This window comes from Phalacrocorax aristotelis, chromosome 19 (assembly GCF_949628215.1).
Source record: "Phalacrocorax aristotelis chromosome 19, bGulAri2.1, whole genome shotgun sequence".
In the NCBI taxonomy this organism is placed as follows: Eukaryota; Metazoa; Chordata; class Aves; order Suliformes; family Phalacrocoracidae; genus Phalacrocorax; species Phalacrocorax aristotelis.
In genome coordinates this window covers 5,406,356-5,421,258 of record NC_134294.1, presented here as the reverse complement: position 1 = coordinate 5,421,258, position 14,903 = coordinate 5,406,356, and the positions used below count along the sequence as shown (strand labels likewise).

At 47.4% G+C, this 14,903-nt stretch overlaps 1 protein-coding gene across 10 annotated transcripts in view; it reads right to left on the bottom strand.

Moving 5' to 3' along the window:
* The window catches only part of SAMD11 (sterile alpha motif domain containing 11), a 188,869-nt gene that overhangs the window by 110,024 nt on the left and 63,942 nt on the right, over positions 1 to 14,903 (bottom strand). For 7 of the 10 annotated variants that reach the window (XM_075113790.1, XM_075113797.1, XM_075113792.1 and 4 more), the window contains one exon: positions 14,066 to 14,157. In XM_075113790.1, coding sequence (XP_074969891.1) covers positions 14,066 to 14,157 — 92 coding nt within the window. Of the gene's footprint in view, positions 1 to 14,065; positions 14,158 to 14,571; positions 14,751 to 14,903 lie in introns of those variants that run through there. The other 3 variants (XM_075113798.1, XM_075113800.1, XM_075113796.1) reach the window with 3 other exon arrangements.

Below are 14,903 nucleotides of genomic sequence, written 5' to 3'. Positions count from 1 at the left end.
CCACATCGAGAAGAGAAAGCATCGCTCCCTTCACGGAGGCCTAATGCTCCACCAGCTGATCCACACGCCAGGTTTCCGATTAAACCAACTCTGAACAACAGGAGGTAAAAAGGCAGAAATCCCACTGGAGACATAAAGCAAATACTAAGGAGTACAGACTTTAAGACAGTCGGACATTTCGTCAGCACAATATGCGGTAAAGGGCCTTTGTAGTGGTGAAGGCCTGTCCTTCCCCACCCATTACAAAGATCTTAATCTTAAATAATTGCACGTGTAATTTTAATAATTCCTTCATTCACTGGAGGACTCCAAACTGGTGTGTAAACACTGGGTTATTAAGGACAGGAGGTAACAATGGTTTCAGTCCATTACTAGATGGGAATGGTAGAACTGTCAGAAATGCTGGAAAAATAAGAATGTTCGGTAAATATTCATTTCTGTACTGGAAGAGAAAGCTAACTCTAACACGGTATGAAAATGAAATACTTTACATTCCAGTAGTGAATTAGGAGGTTTCCAAACAGAAACTTCTACAGTTTTAAATCAGCAGATTTAGATAACTTGCTCTCAGAGAGTTTCAGAATAGTTAGCCCGAGAAGTTCTTTAGACAGTTTACTCAGATTTTTAATGAGCCTCGGAAAAATGAGGAAATACAAGGTAAATGGAAAACACAGCACTGTGCCTGTATTTTAAAAAGCATAAGCAGAAGCAGAATAATCCATGTAATTTTATAACACCCAGGAGAAATAACGAAATAGAGGAAACCGGACAAGTAATAATAAATTAAAGGAGGGTGATATAATTTATGCAAATTAAAGCTTGTTAATGGAAAATATGTTAAACTAATATATCTTTTTGGCTGAGACAATAGTGCCAGTGTAATGCGCTTAGATTTCTGCAAGTTATTTGATCTTACACCACACAATTTTTTGAATGAGGAATTAGAGCCTTACAAGTCAACATGGCACAAATTCAATGGCTTAAAAGGTGATTAAAAGACCTCAGAATATAAGCACGTAACCAATTCTCCCTAATATTTTTCGATGACCTGGAAGAAAACAAAGAGTTATCGCTGATGGTTAACACAGAGAATGTGCGAGTTAATGGCAACTAGCGAAATCCCAGGGTCACAGGCACAAAATAGTGCGGGCTAGTGGGCGAAGTTGGCATTGTAAAAGCTGGGAGTATTATCCCAGGAAAAAGTGACTCTGAAAAGGGTGCAAGGGTCAGCGTGGGAATCAGGTGACGAGGTTTATCCTCGGCAATGCATAGCCGTATCTATAATGTGGACATAAATGCCCAGTAGCAATCAGAGCAGGAAGATCACAGTGTGTGTGTGTGTGTGTGTATATAAGCTTGACGTTACTTGAATACAGAGCCAACAGTTCAAGATGGATGCTGATATATGGTGTTGGGGTTTTGCAGAAGAGTCATGCAGATTATTAAAGATTTGGGATTGCCTCATTTTGTGGAGAGGCTGAAGGACCTCTTAACTCACTAAGGAGAAGGTTAAAAGGTTTCTTGATGATGGTCTCTGGCTACTAAAAGGGAGTTCCAAAGAGCGACATACAAAGCTGTAAGGAGACCAAGGGGCAGGAATGTGATGCTAAACAAATTCGAATTAGCAATATAATCCTCTAAGAAGTGAGAGTAGTTACCCACTGAAACAATTTACTAGGATCAACAGGACAGGACCAGGACATTTAATCAAGATTGGATGTTTTCCTTAAAAAGAAAAGTACAGGCAAGCCACCACAAACTGGAACTAGTTTGGGGAAGTCCTGTTGCTTATTATAGTGCAAGAATTGAGTATTGAGAGTAACAGTGGTCTCTTGCCCTTTTAACTCATAAATCTAAATAGTTCAATTTCCATATGCAATACCAGAGGTGATGTCCCCAGCCTGTGTATGGGGAAGCTGAATCACAGAAAGGTTAGTGCTATGTTTCCAAAGGCCGTGCAAGGGTACCAAACACTGCGCAGATTCTGGATGTGAAGGGGAATAAAAGCCATGGGGGCCCTGAGAAAGCGTATTTCTCGGTAAGCCGAGTTGCACATCCCAGATAAGATGCTGCATTTGAAAACAAAGGTTGGAGAACGCAAGGTGTGTTATCCTCAGCAGGGAAAAGGGAAGAGGCCCAGACCCCTGACTGCCAGCCCCACTGCATTCACCACTCTACTCCGCAAGTGAACAGAGCCAGTATATGCAGGGAGATGATCCTGAAGAGCAGGCTATGCTTTTGATTCTGAAGTTACAAATCAGGTTTTGTTAATGAAACCCTGAGTTTGCATAGTTACGTTTTGGCTTTAGAAGCCTCTGTGTCCACGTGCAAGACGCAATAGGACTGCTGCCGACTGACGTCTCAAAAACTGATCTCTGTTATATTGGGGTGGTATATCTGGTGGCAACAAATAGCAACCGGCCAAAGCAATATCCTTCTCTCCAAATGCCCCGTGCTTTGCCACTGAAGCACATGGTTAGCAGCCATCTGGTATGATCCCCAATGCCAATCCACAGAAAAGCCTCAAGTACCCAAGTTCATCGCGCTCTTCAGTGTCAGCCAGCTCCATCCAGAGAACAAGCCTTTAGGAAAAGAATCATGCACTGAGATGACATTAAAGAGTTCCAACAAATTAAGGGCAACTTCTCTGGAGTACAATTTAAAACATTCAAGCAACTTAAAGCTGGAGTGCAATCCTCACCACAAAGAATTCTGCACTGTGTATGTTTCCAATTGATTTTCCCTGTCAGCGCCGAGAGACCTCCCCAGGTGGAGGCTGGTCTCCAAACACGGGAAATCACTGAAGCAACCGATACCTACACTTCATTATGTACTGAACTCATGTGGGGTCTTTACTATACCGCTACTGAAGTTACAAAGCCAGATTCCTCCCTGGCTTACGTCTTGGATCCCTCCAAAGCAGGACAGGGTTCATGTGAGGCAGTTCTCTAGGCAACAGAGCATGATTATCCCAGTTAGAGCTGCCACATGCAACAAACACGAACACCAGGGTCACTTCCTTTCACACAGTATGTCCTACTCTTCCAGTAGCTACACTGGATGTGATACAGGAACAGCTCCTCTGCTTTACCCTCTCTAGGTACAGTTGGGACCTCGTTTCCCAAAGCTGCCAGAGCCAGCAAGCAGCAGGACAGGTGAGAAACTTGATCACAAGTTGGAATCGCCTCGCTTCTGTTGTGGGGTAAAGATCTGAATCCCAGCTTTTTCTGTGTTTTGGAGCAGTCCTGGCTTTGCTTCCTAGTGGGATTTGACACCTCATCACTCCATTCCTCTTTTCAGTGCACTTGAATCCTGGATAAAGGCGGAGGTGAGAATTCAGACTGCCTGTATCCTTACGTACCAAGCAAAAATATTCTACCTGTTACCCTACTAGTGAGGCTGGAATTACACAGAGTACAGATAAAGACAGAGCTTGGCCTTAAGACATAGTACTTACACAAAAACGTTTTTCAGACTCCTCTGTCCTTCCCTCTCTCTTACTTTGGTGCATGGTATTTCCCTGCGATATGGGGGAAAAAATTAGTTTTCACTCTTGTTTCTGGAGCTTGGCATGATAAGCAGTCCAGGGAGGAGTCCCACCACAACAACAAAATTACTCTCAAGCTGTAAGTTTTTCAGCATCACACTGCTGAAGGAAAAGCACAGTAACCTGCAGAGCATATAATTTCAAATATCCTTTAACTATACTTTATTTCAGACTCTATAGTGGTTTAAAGACAATAGCAGAAGCATCAATGGAAGAACTAAATCCTCCCAAAGCAAGGATGATTTTCATCCTCTGCACACACCAGGGGAGAGAAATGCTTACCAGCCTCACAGAATTACTTTTACTGAACTTATTTCTGATAATTCCATCACAGCGAGGTGAGACTTCAAAAAAACAGACCCACATTGCTGATGCAAACAAGTGCAGATCCATAGACTTCCCGCCCTGAATTACCAGCTCATGAATTTCAAGCCAAAAATGTTTTAAGGAATCACATTGTTAATTTGGGGATTAAAAAAAAAACAGACCAAATGTATTATATTTTAATTCAGAATTAAAAGCATCCTTATAAGGAGTATGCATGGCTGCCCTTCTCATTCTGGATGGGCTGCTTCTTGATCACTTTGAGACCACATCCTATCCACTGTGCCTGCAAGAACCTCAGCCATGGTGTTTGGAGCCGCACCTGAAGGACAGCACCACCACCCAAAAAATAAAACAAATCAGCCCTCTGCTCTGAAAGAGCCAATTTAGCTTCATAAGAACCAAAACCGCTTGAGGGCCAGAACACACCAAATTTTCCATGCTCTGCTAGGTGTCCTCTGATGCACACTAAATTTTGATGCAAGCCATGCCGGTCTAAAGATGAAAAAGAAGTACACAGAATTAAACTGATGCAAATCTAGACCGACTGTGATCAAAGTCCAATCCTGCATCCACACTGCCATGCTCATTTTCACCCGCATTTACTTTAGGTCACATTATGATGTTATCAATTCTATTGCAGCTAAGCAGGAACAGGCCAGGCATGGATGAGGTCCCAACCGTTCCAGGCACTGAACGCTCAAGGAACAAAAAACTACCCAGCCATTCGCAATACACAACTATTTTTTTTTCAACTGACCCTAAACCACTATCATACTTAACACTAATGGGGTACAATTTTTAAGTATCACTACTATTGTAAACTCTAGCTCATTGAACCATCACTGAAGAATCTTGTAGTGCCTTCCTTTGTAAGTGAACTTTACGGTTAAGTGGCTGAATCACAAGGGGGAAATAAAAGAGGAATTGATATCATCATCCCCTCTGGGGAAAAAAAAAGAAAAAAAGAAATAAAAAAGGTATGTTTGTGTGGTTCACCCCATGTCACAGAAAAAGAGATCTCAAGAATCACAGCTGTGACGAATGGTGGGAAAAGTTATTGATCTAAAAGAATTCATTTTTACTATAAGGGCTGGTACTTTTACTTATTTAATAAAGGTCTGGCATCAAATCACTGTGAATTTCAGGATTATCTAATTCTATCTAATCTCATTCAATCACTGATGCTCCAGACTGTGGCAGAAAGGAATGCTTGCCCTTTCCTGTCTTCAGGGGCTATCTCCGGTTACCCTAGCAACACGGCAAAAGCAGCTTCAACAGAGCCAGTACCACCTATCACATTCGTCTCCAGATAAAAAGAAAGGATGGGGTTACAAGGGAGTTTTTGCAATTTGATGGGTAGAGATAGGCAGAACAGCAGCTACCATTGGAGTGGAATCTACTCATAACTCTGAATTAGCAAGGCCCCAGAGACTTGGTGATAAATACAAGCTCCTAGGGGTAAGACACTCGTAGACAGCAAACTAGCCTGGTAAAGTGGTCTGCTTGCTTTCAAAAGAAAGAGAGAAGTTTAATACTAAGAAGCTGGGTGATTAAGAGGCCCAAGTTAGCTGAAGCTGTTTAAAATCCCAGAGCTGCTTTTTACATTATCTGAAACAATCATACCTCCCAGCACTAAACAGGGAATCAACTACAAGCAAACACACAACTTTGTTGCGCTGTCATCATTAGAAATATTTTAGAAGATGTATTTTCTAGACCAGAAGGCTGTCGAGTGTCTCGGCTATCACCAAAAGCTCTCAAGTCTTCCTGCTTCTTAATTCTCTGGAAACCATTCAAAAAAAATTCTACCTTCCTAATCGATTAGCACAACACAAGAAATAACAGGTACTGCCCATCATCTTGCATCCTAAGGCAGATGATGCTGCTGTTACTCTTAGAAATGTCGATTAAACCTTACTATGAAGTTTTTCCCCCATTTTACAACGTGATAAACAAAAGAGCACATTCAAGGCTACGTTTTTTTTTCATGTGAGTGGGTATCAGTGCAGAACTTGCTCACAGACAACTGCTTTCAGTTTGCACGGAGGCGCACGGCCGCCTGCGCCATGGCACTGCCCCTACTTCACTTTCCAAGAGCTGAGCTCTGGACGTGCTGGTAAACACAGCAACTTTAGCCAAATACGCAGGACATCTCTACTAGCGAAAGCTGCTGCAGCAGCACGCGTCCACATGAATGACACCTTTTTCTGGCAAGCACCCCACTGAAAAAAGCAGGGCTGTTTGTATGAGCCTCTCGCCTAATGTCACAGGTCAGCAGCCACGGGCACGACAGCCTTCACCGATGTCTGTGCGCGTTACGCCGAGGCGAGGCTGCCTCCACTGACCTGGCTTGCTGGCGAACGCTTTCTAGCTGATGATGTAAAAGATTAAAAAAGCTTATTTTGCATTCCGATTGAAGCTATCTTGATATCTTAAAATGAGGGATTTAATGTGCAGCAATATTTTCACACAGGTAATCAAAGAAAAGGGCAAATTTGGGCTTGACGGTTTCCCAGATTCTGTGGCTTTGTACGCATGTGCAAAATAAAGCAAGATCAGCAAAAGCTAAAAGTTCCACATTGCCTAGACGTAAAAAAAATTAACGAGAACCTTTCCTTCCATGGTTGGGAACTCCATCCATCCATCCCTCCTCGTCCTCAGCCACCTTACAAGAAAATCCTGTATCAGATTATATTTATGACCCAGGGGAATGAGTAATTTCCTCTCCGTTCTCACCGGTTTTGTTAAAATAACAGGGTCAAAAATAAAAGAAAGGAAAAGCATTGCTCCAACAGTGGAGGTGGTACATACAGAAGATTTACCTTCACACAAGAGCAGTATGAGAGGAAAAGCAGAGGTGCTGAAGATGTTCTCAGATTTATTTATGAAATTGCACATGATTCCTGCAACAATAAATAACTCTTCAGGAGATGTCTTTCATCGCCCTCAATTGGAAAACACAACTTTGCGACACAGAGCCCTATAATGAGCTGTTCACCAACATGGACCAGAAGTGAGGAAGGTGAGCATCTCCTACCAAAAAAAGCCCTGAAATGGTGAGAATGGTGATTCTTCAGCTGTTGAATAAGTGAAGATGGTGCATTTCAATATGGAGAAGGAAGAGAAGAGGGCATAGATGCCAAACAAGAATCTGCTGCGTAGCAAGATGTTTTCCAGATAAAGGACATAAACTGTGTGTAAGAGAAACAGTAGAAGACAATGCAGAAGAAGAAAAAAAAACCCCACACACAAACAAACAAAACATAGAAAAGGGAAAAAATATAGACAAAACAAAGTGATTTTGCAAGCATAAAATTCTGACCAAGCATTACTTCATTAAAAACAGAGTGGATCTCTTTTTCCAAAGTCTCAGGGCCAATAGGAAACTGCCTCCCTGCACTCCCTGTCTCATAACTGAACCAGAACAAGCAATCTGAAAAGTTCATCATCTCTGCAGACTTCAACTAGTTGATAGTTTTAAACCTCAGGAAAGTTTACGAGGGAGTTAATTCTGATCCTTTAGTCACCTCTGCCATTTACATCCCATGTTCACTACAGGCATTTGCCACCAGGCTCCAAATTAGCACTGATCCCTTTGAATAAGACCAGCAAGTTTGGACATAGACCACTGCAAATTAAAACCAGGTGTCCGTGCCCTGAAGCAGTAGAGACAGCCCTAAGCAGTTTAATGACATCTCTAAATAATTTTGACAGCAAAATTACTTATCCTATGTCACCTTTACACTGCCCTTGACACACCACTAACAAGACGATGTTGTCTTCCCTGCTTCTATATATTTATTTATCTATTTTTCTTCCTATGCTTAACTTTCTTTTACTTAGACCAGTAGATCTTCTAGACCTGATGGAGCACAGTGCAACTCACCAGGCCAGCAGTGCTCGCTGCAAAGCCCATCCTGCGTCTGCTGACTCAGCGTGTAAAACCTGCTCCCAAAGGGGCTGAGAGCTCGGAAACTGCCTCTTCCTACAGCCAAGCCCACCAGAGAACACAACACCACCGTTCCAGAAATGACACTCTGTCTTGGCTCTTCCAGGGAATCATCACCACGCGGAAGTCTGCAGGACAAGGGGAGCCCCTCTGCAGTCTTTATGGAACCCCAGCAGGAGGAAATTTGCTCGCTCCAAGCAGAATCCCTCATACAAGCCAACCCGAGCCTAAGTATTCTTTCACCCTCTGCCAGGGATGGTTAGCTTGGCCCCTGATTCTCAAACACCTCACAAACACTAAACTGAACTCACAGATGGATCTTCCTCTGTCTTTCCATCATGCAAGACCTTGTGCATGTAGTTTCTCACCGTTGCTCACTGGAACAGCAGAAATCTTCACTACAGCTCTTGGACTCTAGCAAACCTCCCCCACTTGGAAATCCTTAAAACCCACTGGAAGATGAAATTATTTTCCTAAGCCATAGCTGCTTATACATCTCTGCTGTTCACTCGAAAGACTGCAATCCAATTAATATTTTCCTTTCCAGAGGGTATTTAATAATCCACAAAATTAAATCCTTCAGTATTGTGCTGGCACTCTCAGTGCCATTGATCTGGGTTTGTTCTGCCTCTGCGTAAAATATTAACTAGTCATTTCACTGGTGCAACACCCATCCTCAAACCTCTGACAGCGGACACCACCACGCACTCGCAGCGTGCCCCGTTCACGAGCTCAGTTTGAGGACCATCAGGAATAACTTCCCACACAGAATACACTTAGGAGCACCTCCCATATCCACACTGATTCCCATTTCAAGCTGTCAGTTTTCCCCTGTGAAGTGCTGTATGACCCAAGAGCAGCTGATTTGAGGGACCCTTCTGTGAGAGAAGCAGACATACACGTTCCCACTGCCCTCGGACTGGAAAGCCGTGCAAGCTGAGGCTGTGGACTCAAAGCCAGTGCCTCCCCCCAGTACTGGAGTCCCTCACCCCACCTAAGAGCACAACATACCTTATCTCCGGTTTCTCTGTAAAGGTTATGTCTGACAGATTTTTGAATAAAGTTCTGTTAAGCATTCAAGTTTAACTTCCAAGTTTGCAGCGCAACACGCACCCGTTAAAAATTGCCTAAGCGAAGTCCATTAAAAAACAAAGGAGAATGAAAACCCCACAAACAAACAAAAAAAACCACCCCCAACCCACTCAAAAACTGCAAAAACCGCTAACCTAAACTAAAATGTGCTGGATTAAAAGCAACAATCCAAATCAGCATGAAACCACAAATAAAAATCAACGGACTGTGCCAAAGGCCTTGGGGGGATAAAAAGGTTTATAAGTCTGCTTTACAGAGGGGCTTTTTCCACATTCATAAGGCAGCCCCCCGAGACACAAGGCAAAGTTATGAACACAGACCCCTTCACGTAAACCCCAAGATTCTCCAGCTCCAATCCTTAAGTCCACAGCAGCTCAGAAAGGAACCTAAATCTAATCTGTTCAGTTAAAAGTAAAATTTCAGACTTAATCCTGCCTCTACAGGCAGCCAACTAAATTTTCCAGCAGGCAAAGTTGTCTTCTCATAGGAAAGAGCTCTTGAAAGACTCAGGGCCAGCGTGGGAGACTCCCCTTTTTGGGTCAGCCTTTGAATTTGGATTCCACAACACAGGGATCCGCTCAGCAGCCCAGGGAGCTCCCTCCTTTCCCACTGTGCAGCTCTGATCCTGGCTTTCCAGGCAAACTGCGGAGCAGCCGGGTGGCCAGGAGGGCATCACCAGGGAAGGGCAGCGAATGCGGCTCCAGACAGAACCCAATAGCACAAGTCACACAAAGCCACACTTTGGGGAGATGCAGAGCTGACTTCCACCCCTGCACCTCTGACACGGAGACAGGAGAATGTCAGAAATCTTAGGGCTAAATAACAGATTTTGCTGATTACTGGCATTCAGGTTTTTTTAAGTATGCAGATAGTTACTTTTTCCACCGTTGACAAAGCCTTGGACTCATGCCTTAACCCCAGGGGCATCAAAAGAAAACAACAACAACGATGATGACGAAAAGCAAACAGAAACAAATAAAAAGAATCACATACAAATCAAATCAAGAGCAAAACACAGCCCCAGTAAGCAAATTAATTACCATTGCCATTGACCAAGTGCTGCAGAATTGCCATGTGTCTTGACATGCAATGGAGGAGACGGGGCTAAAAAAATAATAAGTCTCTCGTGCTTTTTGTTCTGTTTGAATACAGCCATATCATGACAGCTTTTTGAAAGCTTGCCTTTCCTTCTTTAGCTGTGACCTGAACCTCAAACTCCAACACGGGCTGCCTTTCAAACAGACACCCTGTCCAAGATAAGATGGGAAAAGAGGATGAGGAGCAGCAAATGTCCAGTCCTATCACGCTTTCAGAGGCAGCATGGCTAGTACGAAAACCACAGTAAGGGCCACACTCTGATAAGGGAAGCAATCAAAGTCTATCCATCATAAGGAATGCCTCTCCTCTGTTACACTGGCTACGCCATGCTGGACGTTGCAAATCCAAGACACTTTGTTTGAGCAATAAAGATTTTAGTGCTGTTCTCAAGCCCGTTAGATTTCCCCCTCCCGCTGGCTAAAAAAGGCCGCTGCCAGTGAGCACACTGTCAAGACCAGCCCCAGCTGTGGGTCTGAAAGTGGAGATGGAGAGAATGTGTGAGTGGTATTTGGAGCACAGAGGGAAGTTTGATGGGGACAGAGGGAACCCTGTAGCGAATGGGTTTCACCAGAATAGCCTGGAACACATCCAGGGCTCCAAACAAGATGAGCTGTGTCTGCCCAGAACTGACAAGTATGGGGGAAGACCCCCAGCTCACATCTGACAACTCATTTTGAACGCTTGGCACCCTGCGCCTTCAAGACTTGAAGGGACGGAGACCTGGGCCATTTCTGCCCTCTAGATCTGAAAGGCGGCTAGGGTGCAAAGAAAAGGGGGATGGGAAAACCGGAGGTGCGGACCCTCTCCAGAAAGGCCTGGGTGAGGTGGACATGCAGTGTCCTGTTCCCACCTCTGCAGAGCTGGGGAGAAGAGCAGCCAGCGCCGCGCATCCCCCCCCAAGCCCCCGCCACGCTCGCTGCACGCCCGGGCTGGGAAGGGCGGCTCTGCCCTTCCAAGGCGGCCCCGAGGGTGCCCTCCCCAGCCCCGGGGGGAGCCTCCTGCTCTCCCCCGCTCCCGGAGGTCCTCCCCGCACCCCCAGCCCCAGCTCGGAGCGACCCTGCGGGGCCCTCCCGCCTTCCCCCGCCTCCCCCCCGCCGCTGATTGATGGATGCCGGCGGCGGGGGCGGCGGCGGCCGCGGCCCCGGGGGAGGAGGCGCCAGGGCGGCCGGCGCGACGCGGCTGCTCCCCCTCCGCCTCGCAGGAAACCGGCGGTCGGTGGCGGAGCTGGCCCCGGCGCCGGCCGCTGTCTGCAGCTGCAGCAAACGAGCTGCGACGGGGCGGCGGGGGGCGGCGGAGCCGGGCTCGGCGGGGGCCGGGCGCCGCTTCCCCCGGTACTGCCGGCACGGGGGGGGGGGCGCGGGGGGCGCGCGGCGCCAGCCCCGGCGGGGCCGGGGGCCGCCGCCCGGGGGTTCGGAGCTCGCAGGGGTCGGGGCGGGGGGGCGGCCTGGGTTTTATTGCGGGGGGCCGGAGCAGCTGGTAACGAGTCGGGGGGGGGGGGAAGTCGTGCAAGGCTCAGCTCTGGCTCCTCGGCCGCGTTTTCCAACCCGGCTCTGTGGCACGATGCAATTTCCTTTCCAGATCAACCCCTCCTCTCCCCACCCGCAAAAGAGACCCCAGCCCGGGCCTCAACAACCGCTGCTCTTGATTAAAGCCCCTGACGCTACCAGTCAGATCGGACAGGGTGGCAGGGCTGTATAAATCGGACATAACCTCTCCCGAAGGAAGAGCTGGGCCGGGTCCTGGCAGCGCTTCCTTCCCTGCCTCCAGTTAGCAGAGGTGGGGGGAAGACGCAGATGCCCACAAGCAGCCGGTTTGCCCCCTTACAAAGGCAACGCCTGAGCTTGTCTGGCCTCTTCCCGCTGTCCAAGGACTGATTTCGGAGCAGCAGGACCCGCTGCTGACAGCCAGCTCCCCATCCCCAAACCTGCCGTGTGCCAACGCAGTAGCACAAGGACCCGGCCTTGCGAGTCGCTACTCACCTACGCTATAAAATATAAAGCATTTCTACATTTGAGGAGAAAAGGAGAAACAGCCTTTTGCTCTCAGCGGTGCTTAAAGCGGTGATCACTAAATGGGGAAAGATAAAACCGTGCCTGGTTTTTAACCCTCCTTCTATGTAACTGCTTTGAATGGGCAGTGCACGTAGCTATGACAAGGTACTACCAAAACATCTCGGGTTCAAAATGTGAAACTTGTTTGGTCAAGGGTACGTCCCAATTACAGCATGGAAAACACAGCACTGAGGAACACAGTTCTGATAAAAGCTCTCGTTGGGGATTGTCTTTGCAAATTCTGAAATCAAAACCCCCTCTAACTAATTTATACAGCAGGGGAAGCAGTAAGAGGCAAGTCCAGAAGGGTTTATTTCTCCTTTCCCCAAAACTACACCAACCTCTCTCTCTTTTCCTCTGTCTGAACTTCTCAAATTTAGTTCTAAAAGACACTTGTTCCACACAGTGATGCCCTCCCATCTGTAAATGCACAGTATCCCTGTGCAACGATTAAAAACATTGCTGCTAGGGAAGTGCTATATGTCATTTTGGCTACCGCCTAACGCAGCTTGGGACCCAGACAGTGACCGGTGGACAGTGTCACCTGGCCAGACACTTCTCAACAGCGCCAGCAGCTGTGACGTACTGCTTCGGACTGCAGACCACTGCTTGTTGGCCTCTGATCCGCATGACTGGCAACTACAGCATATGCAAAACTCAAAGCTGGAGAACTCTTACTACACCGCATTGCACTTTGCTCCGTAAATTCAGAGGAACTGCACGAGTCCATCAGAAAAGCCAGGTTTGAGGCCGTCTGGCGTGCTGGGTTTAAAATACCAGGGCAATGCTGCAGTAGAACTAGTATCGTAAACTCGGTGGGCAGTTATTGCTTTGGTAAGGACTGCTGCTGCGCAGAGCAGACGGGAGAGACTCGCACCCCAGGGATGGTATCTTCACATTAACTTACGTAACTGCTGATTACGGCTCTAAGCCCCTTTCCCACGTGAGTGTGTGTATTTGTATACATAAGCAGGCATGCACGTCCATACTGTGCAGAAATAATTCAAATTTGCAATTCTGTCTGTTGTGCAGAATCATAAAGATACCGCATGTGAAAAGAGATTGTCCATTTGATCTCAAAGGAAAAATAAAAGAAAAAATGGTTGATTTCAGTGGATAAAAGTACATAAATTTCCAGCTGCGTCTGTTTCCGCAGCGCTACTGACAATGTTTTAAGTCATGGTGTTTCTTCCAGACCCAGACCTGCTTTAGTTCCACAAACCAACAGCTTTGCCATCCTTTTTAGATGTTCTTGTATTTTATGGTTATTTTTTTGCACATGATGAACTGGTTTTAGTGCCTTAGTTTAATATGATTTCAGTAGCTTTTTATTTACAGCATCAACGTCTTTTCCATGAAGGTGTTGATGTCACATAGAGATTCTGAAAGTCTTGGGATAAAGGCAGACAGCAGAAAGCACAAGGAACTCAAAAGTCGGGAAGAAAAGATCTAGGAAGCATTAACTGCAATCTGTGATGTGAATGCTGTAAAAGTTGTAAGCATCTAAAATGAGCTTGTTCCCCCTTCAGTTTATCTAAAAAACCCAACACTAATGGTTTGTAAACTGTGGCTGTTCTGGCTCTAACACGTGGGTGCAATTATCATTCCCCTTTGCTTTATTTACCCGCTTTACACCTCTGCACAACACACAAAAACAAAGGGGCGAGAGCAGGGAAGAGGCTGCTGAATGATTTCCCCTTTGCGCATAGACAGCTCCCCCTGAAAAAGCGTGCAGTCGCACTGTGCGTCGCATCCTTCGGGTCAGACACTGCTCTCCCCATCTGCTCTGTTTGCAAACTCCTCTTCTGCAAGCCCGTAACTAGACTGCAGGTACGCTCGCAGCGCAAGCGGTGCTCTGGCAAACACTCGGTGACTGACAGTTCCTAGCCCTCAGAGATCACGGTTTCATGATCACAGAAGCAAAGAGATGTTTTTAAGGGATGGATGCGGAGGACAGGGGAGGTGTCTTAACTAAAGCACATAGTTTAACAATAATCTTACCACTGGAGACGAAATTCGACACCCAGGGCAATCACAGATTGGAGGATGTACCTGTAAGATTCCTTTGGACATAAGAGTCTTCAAACTTTTCCCTGGATGCAGAGGAGAAGAAAAAGAAGAAGAAAAAGGATCAGCACCTTTATAAAAGGAAAGTATTTAGGGAAGGGGGGGAGGGGGGAGGACGCGTCTGCTTCCGCGCAAACACCCCTCCCCTCGCCTGCCAGCACCCACCCCCACCCCGCCTGCCCCTCCGGCCGACCTTCTCCCCTGCAGAAGCCCGTGGAAAGGAGCACCGGCGCGGCCCTGCTCAGCCCCTGGCTAACCTTGGCACCGGGGCTCCGGCAGCCTGCAGGGAGCCGAGGCGGAAAGGCTCCTCCGCAGCCCCGCAGCCGCCCCCGCACGGCCCCGCGGGGCTCCGCGCTGCCCACGCCGGGGGACGGGGCGGTGCGAGCGGGGCGGCCCGGTGGGCAATCCCCCCCCTTTGCTCCTCAGTCCTCCTGACTCACCCCAGAGGAATTGAGGTTTCCTGAACGCAGCCCGGAGCCCAGGAATAAAAGAAACAGAAGAGATGAGCGGAGGAACGACAATTAGCGCGGCCCCCGGAGTGACTCCCCTTTTCTCTGGCGATCAATGAGCAAGGCGGGGTGTCAGCCACCTCCCAACAGCTCCGAGACCCCCGGGCTGACACCTCCGGCTCTCAGCTCGCTACGTGTCGCGCCGGCTGTCCCCACCCGCCGCCCCCGGCCCCCCCCCTCCACCGGCCCCCCGCTCCGCCGCCTCCCGCACCAGCCGCCCCGGTGCCGGGACTGCGCGGCGGGCGGGCGGGAGGGAGGGAGGC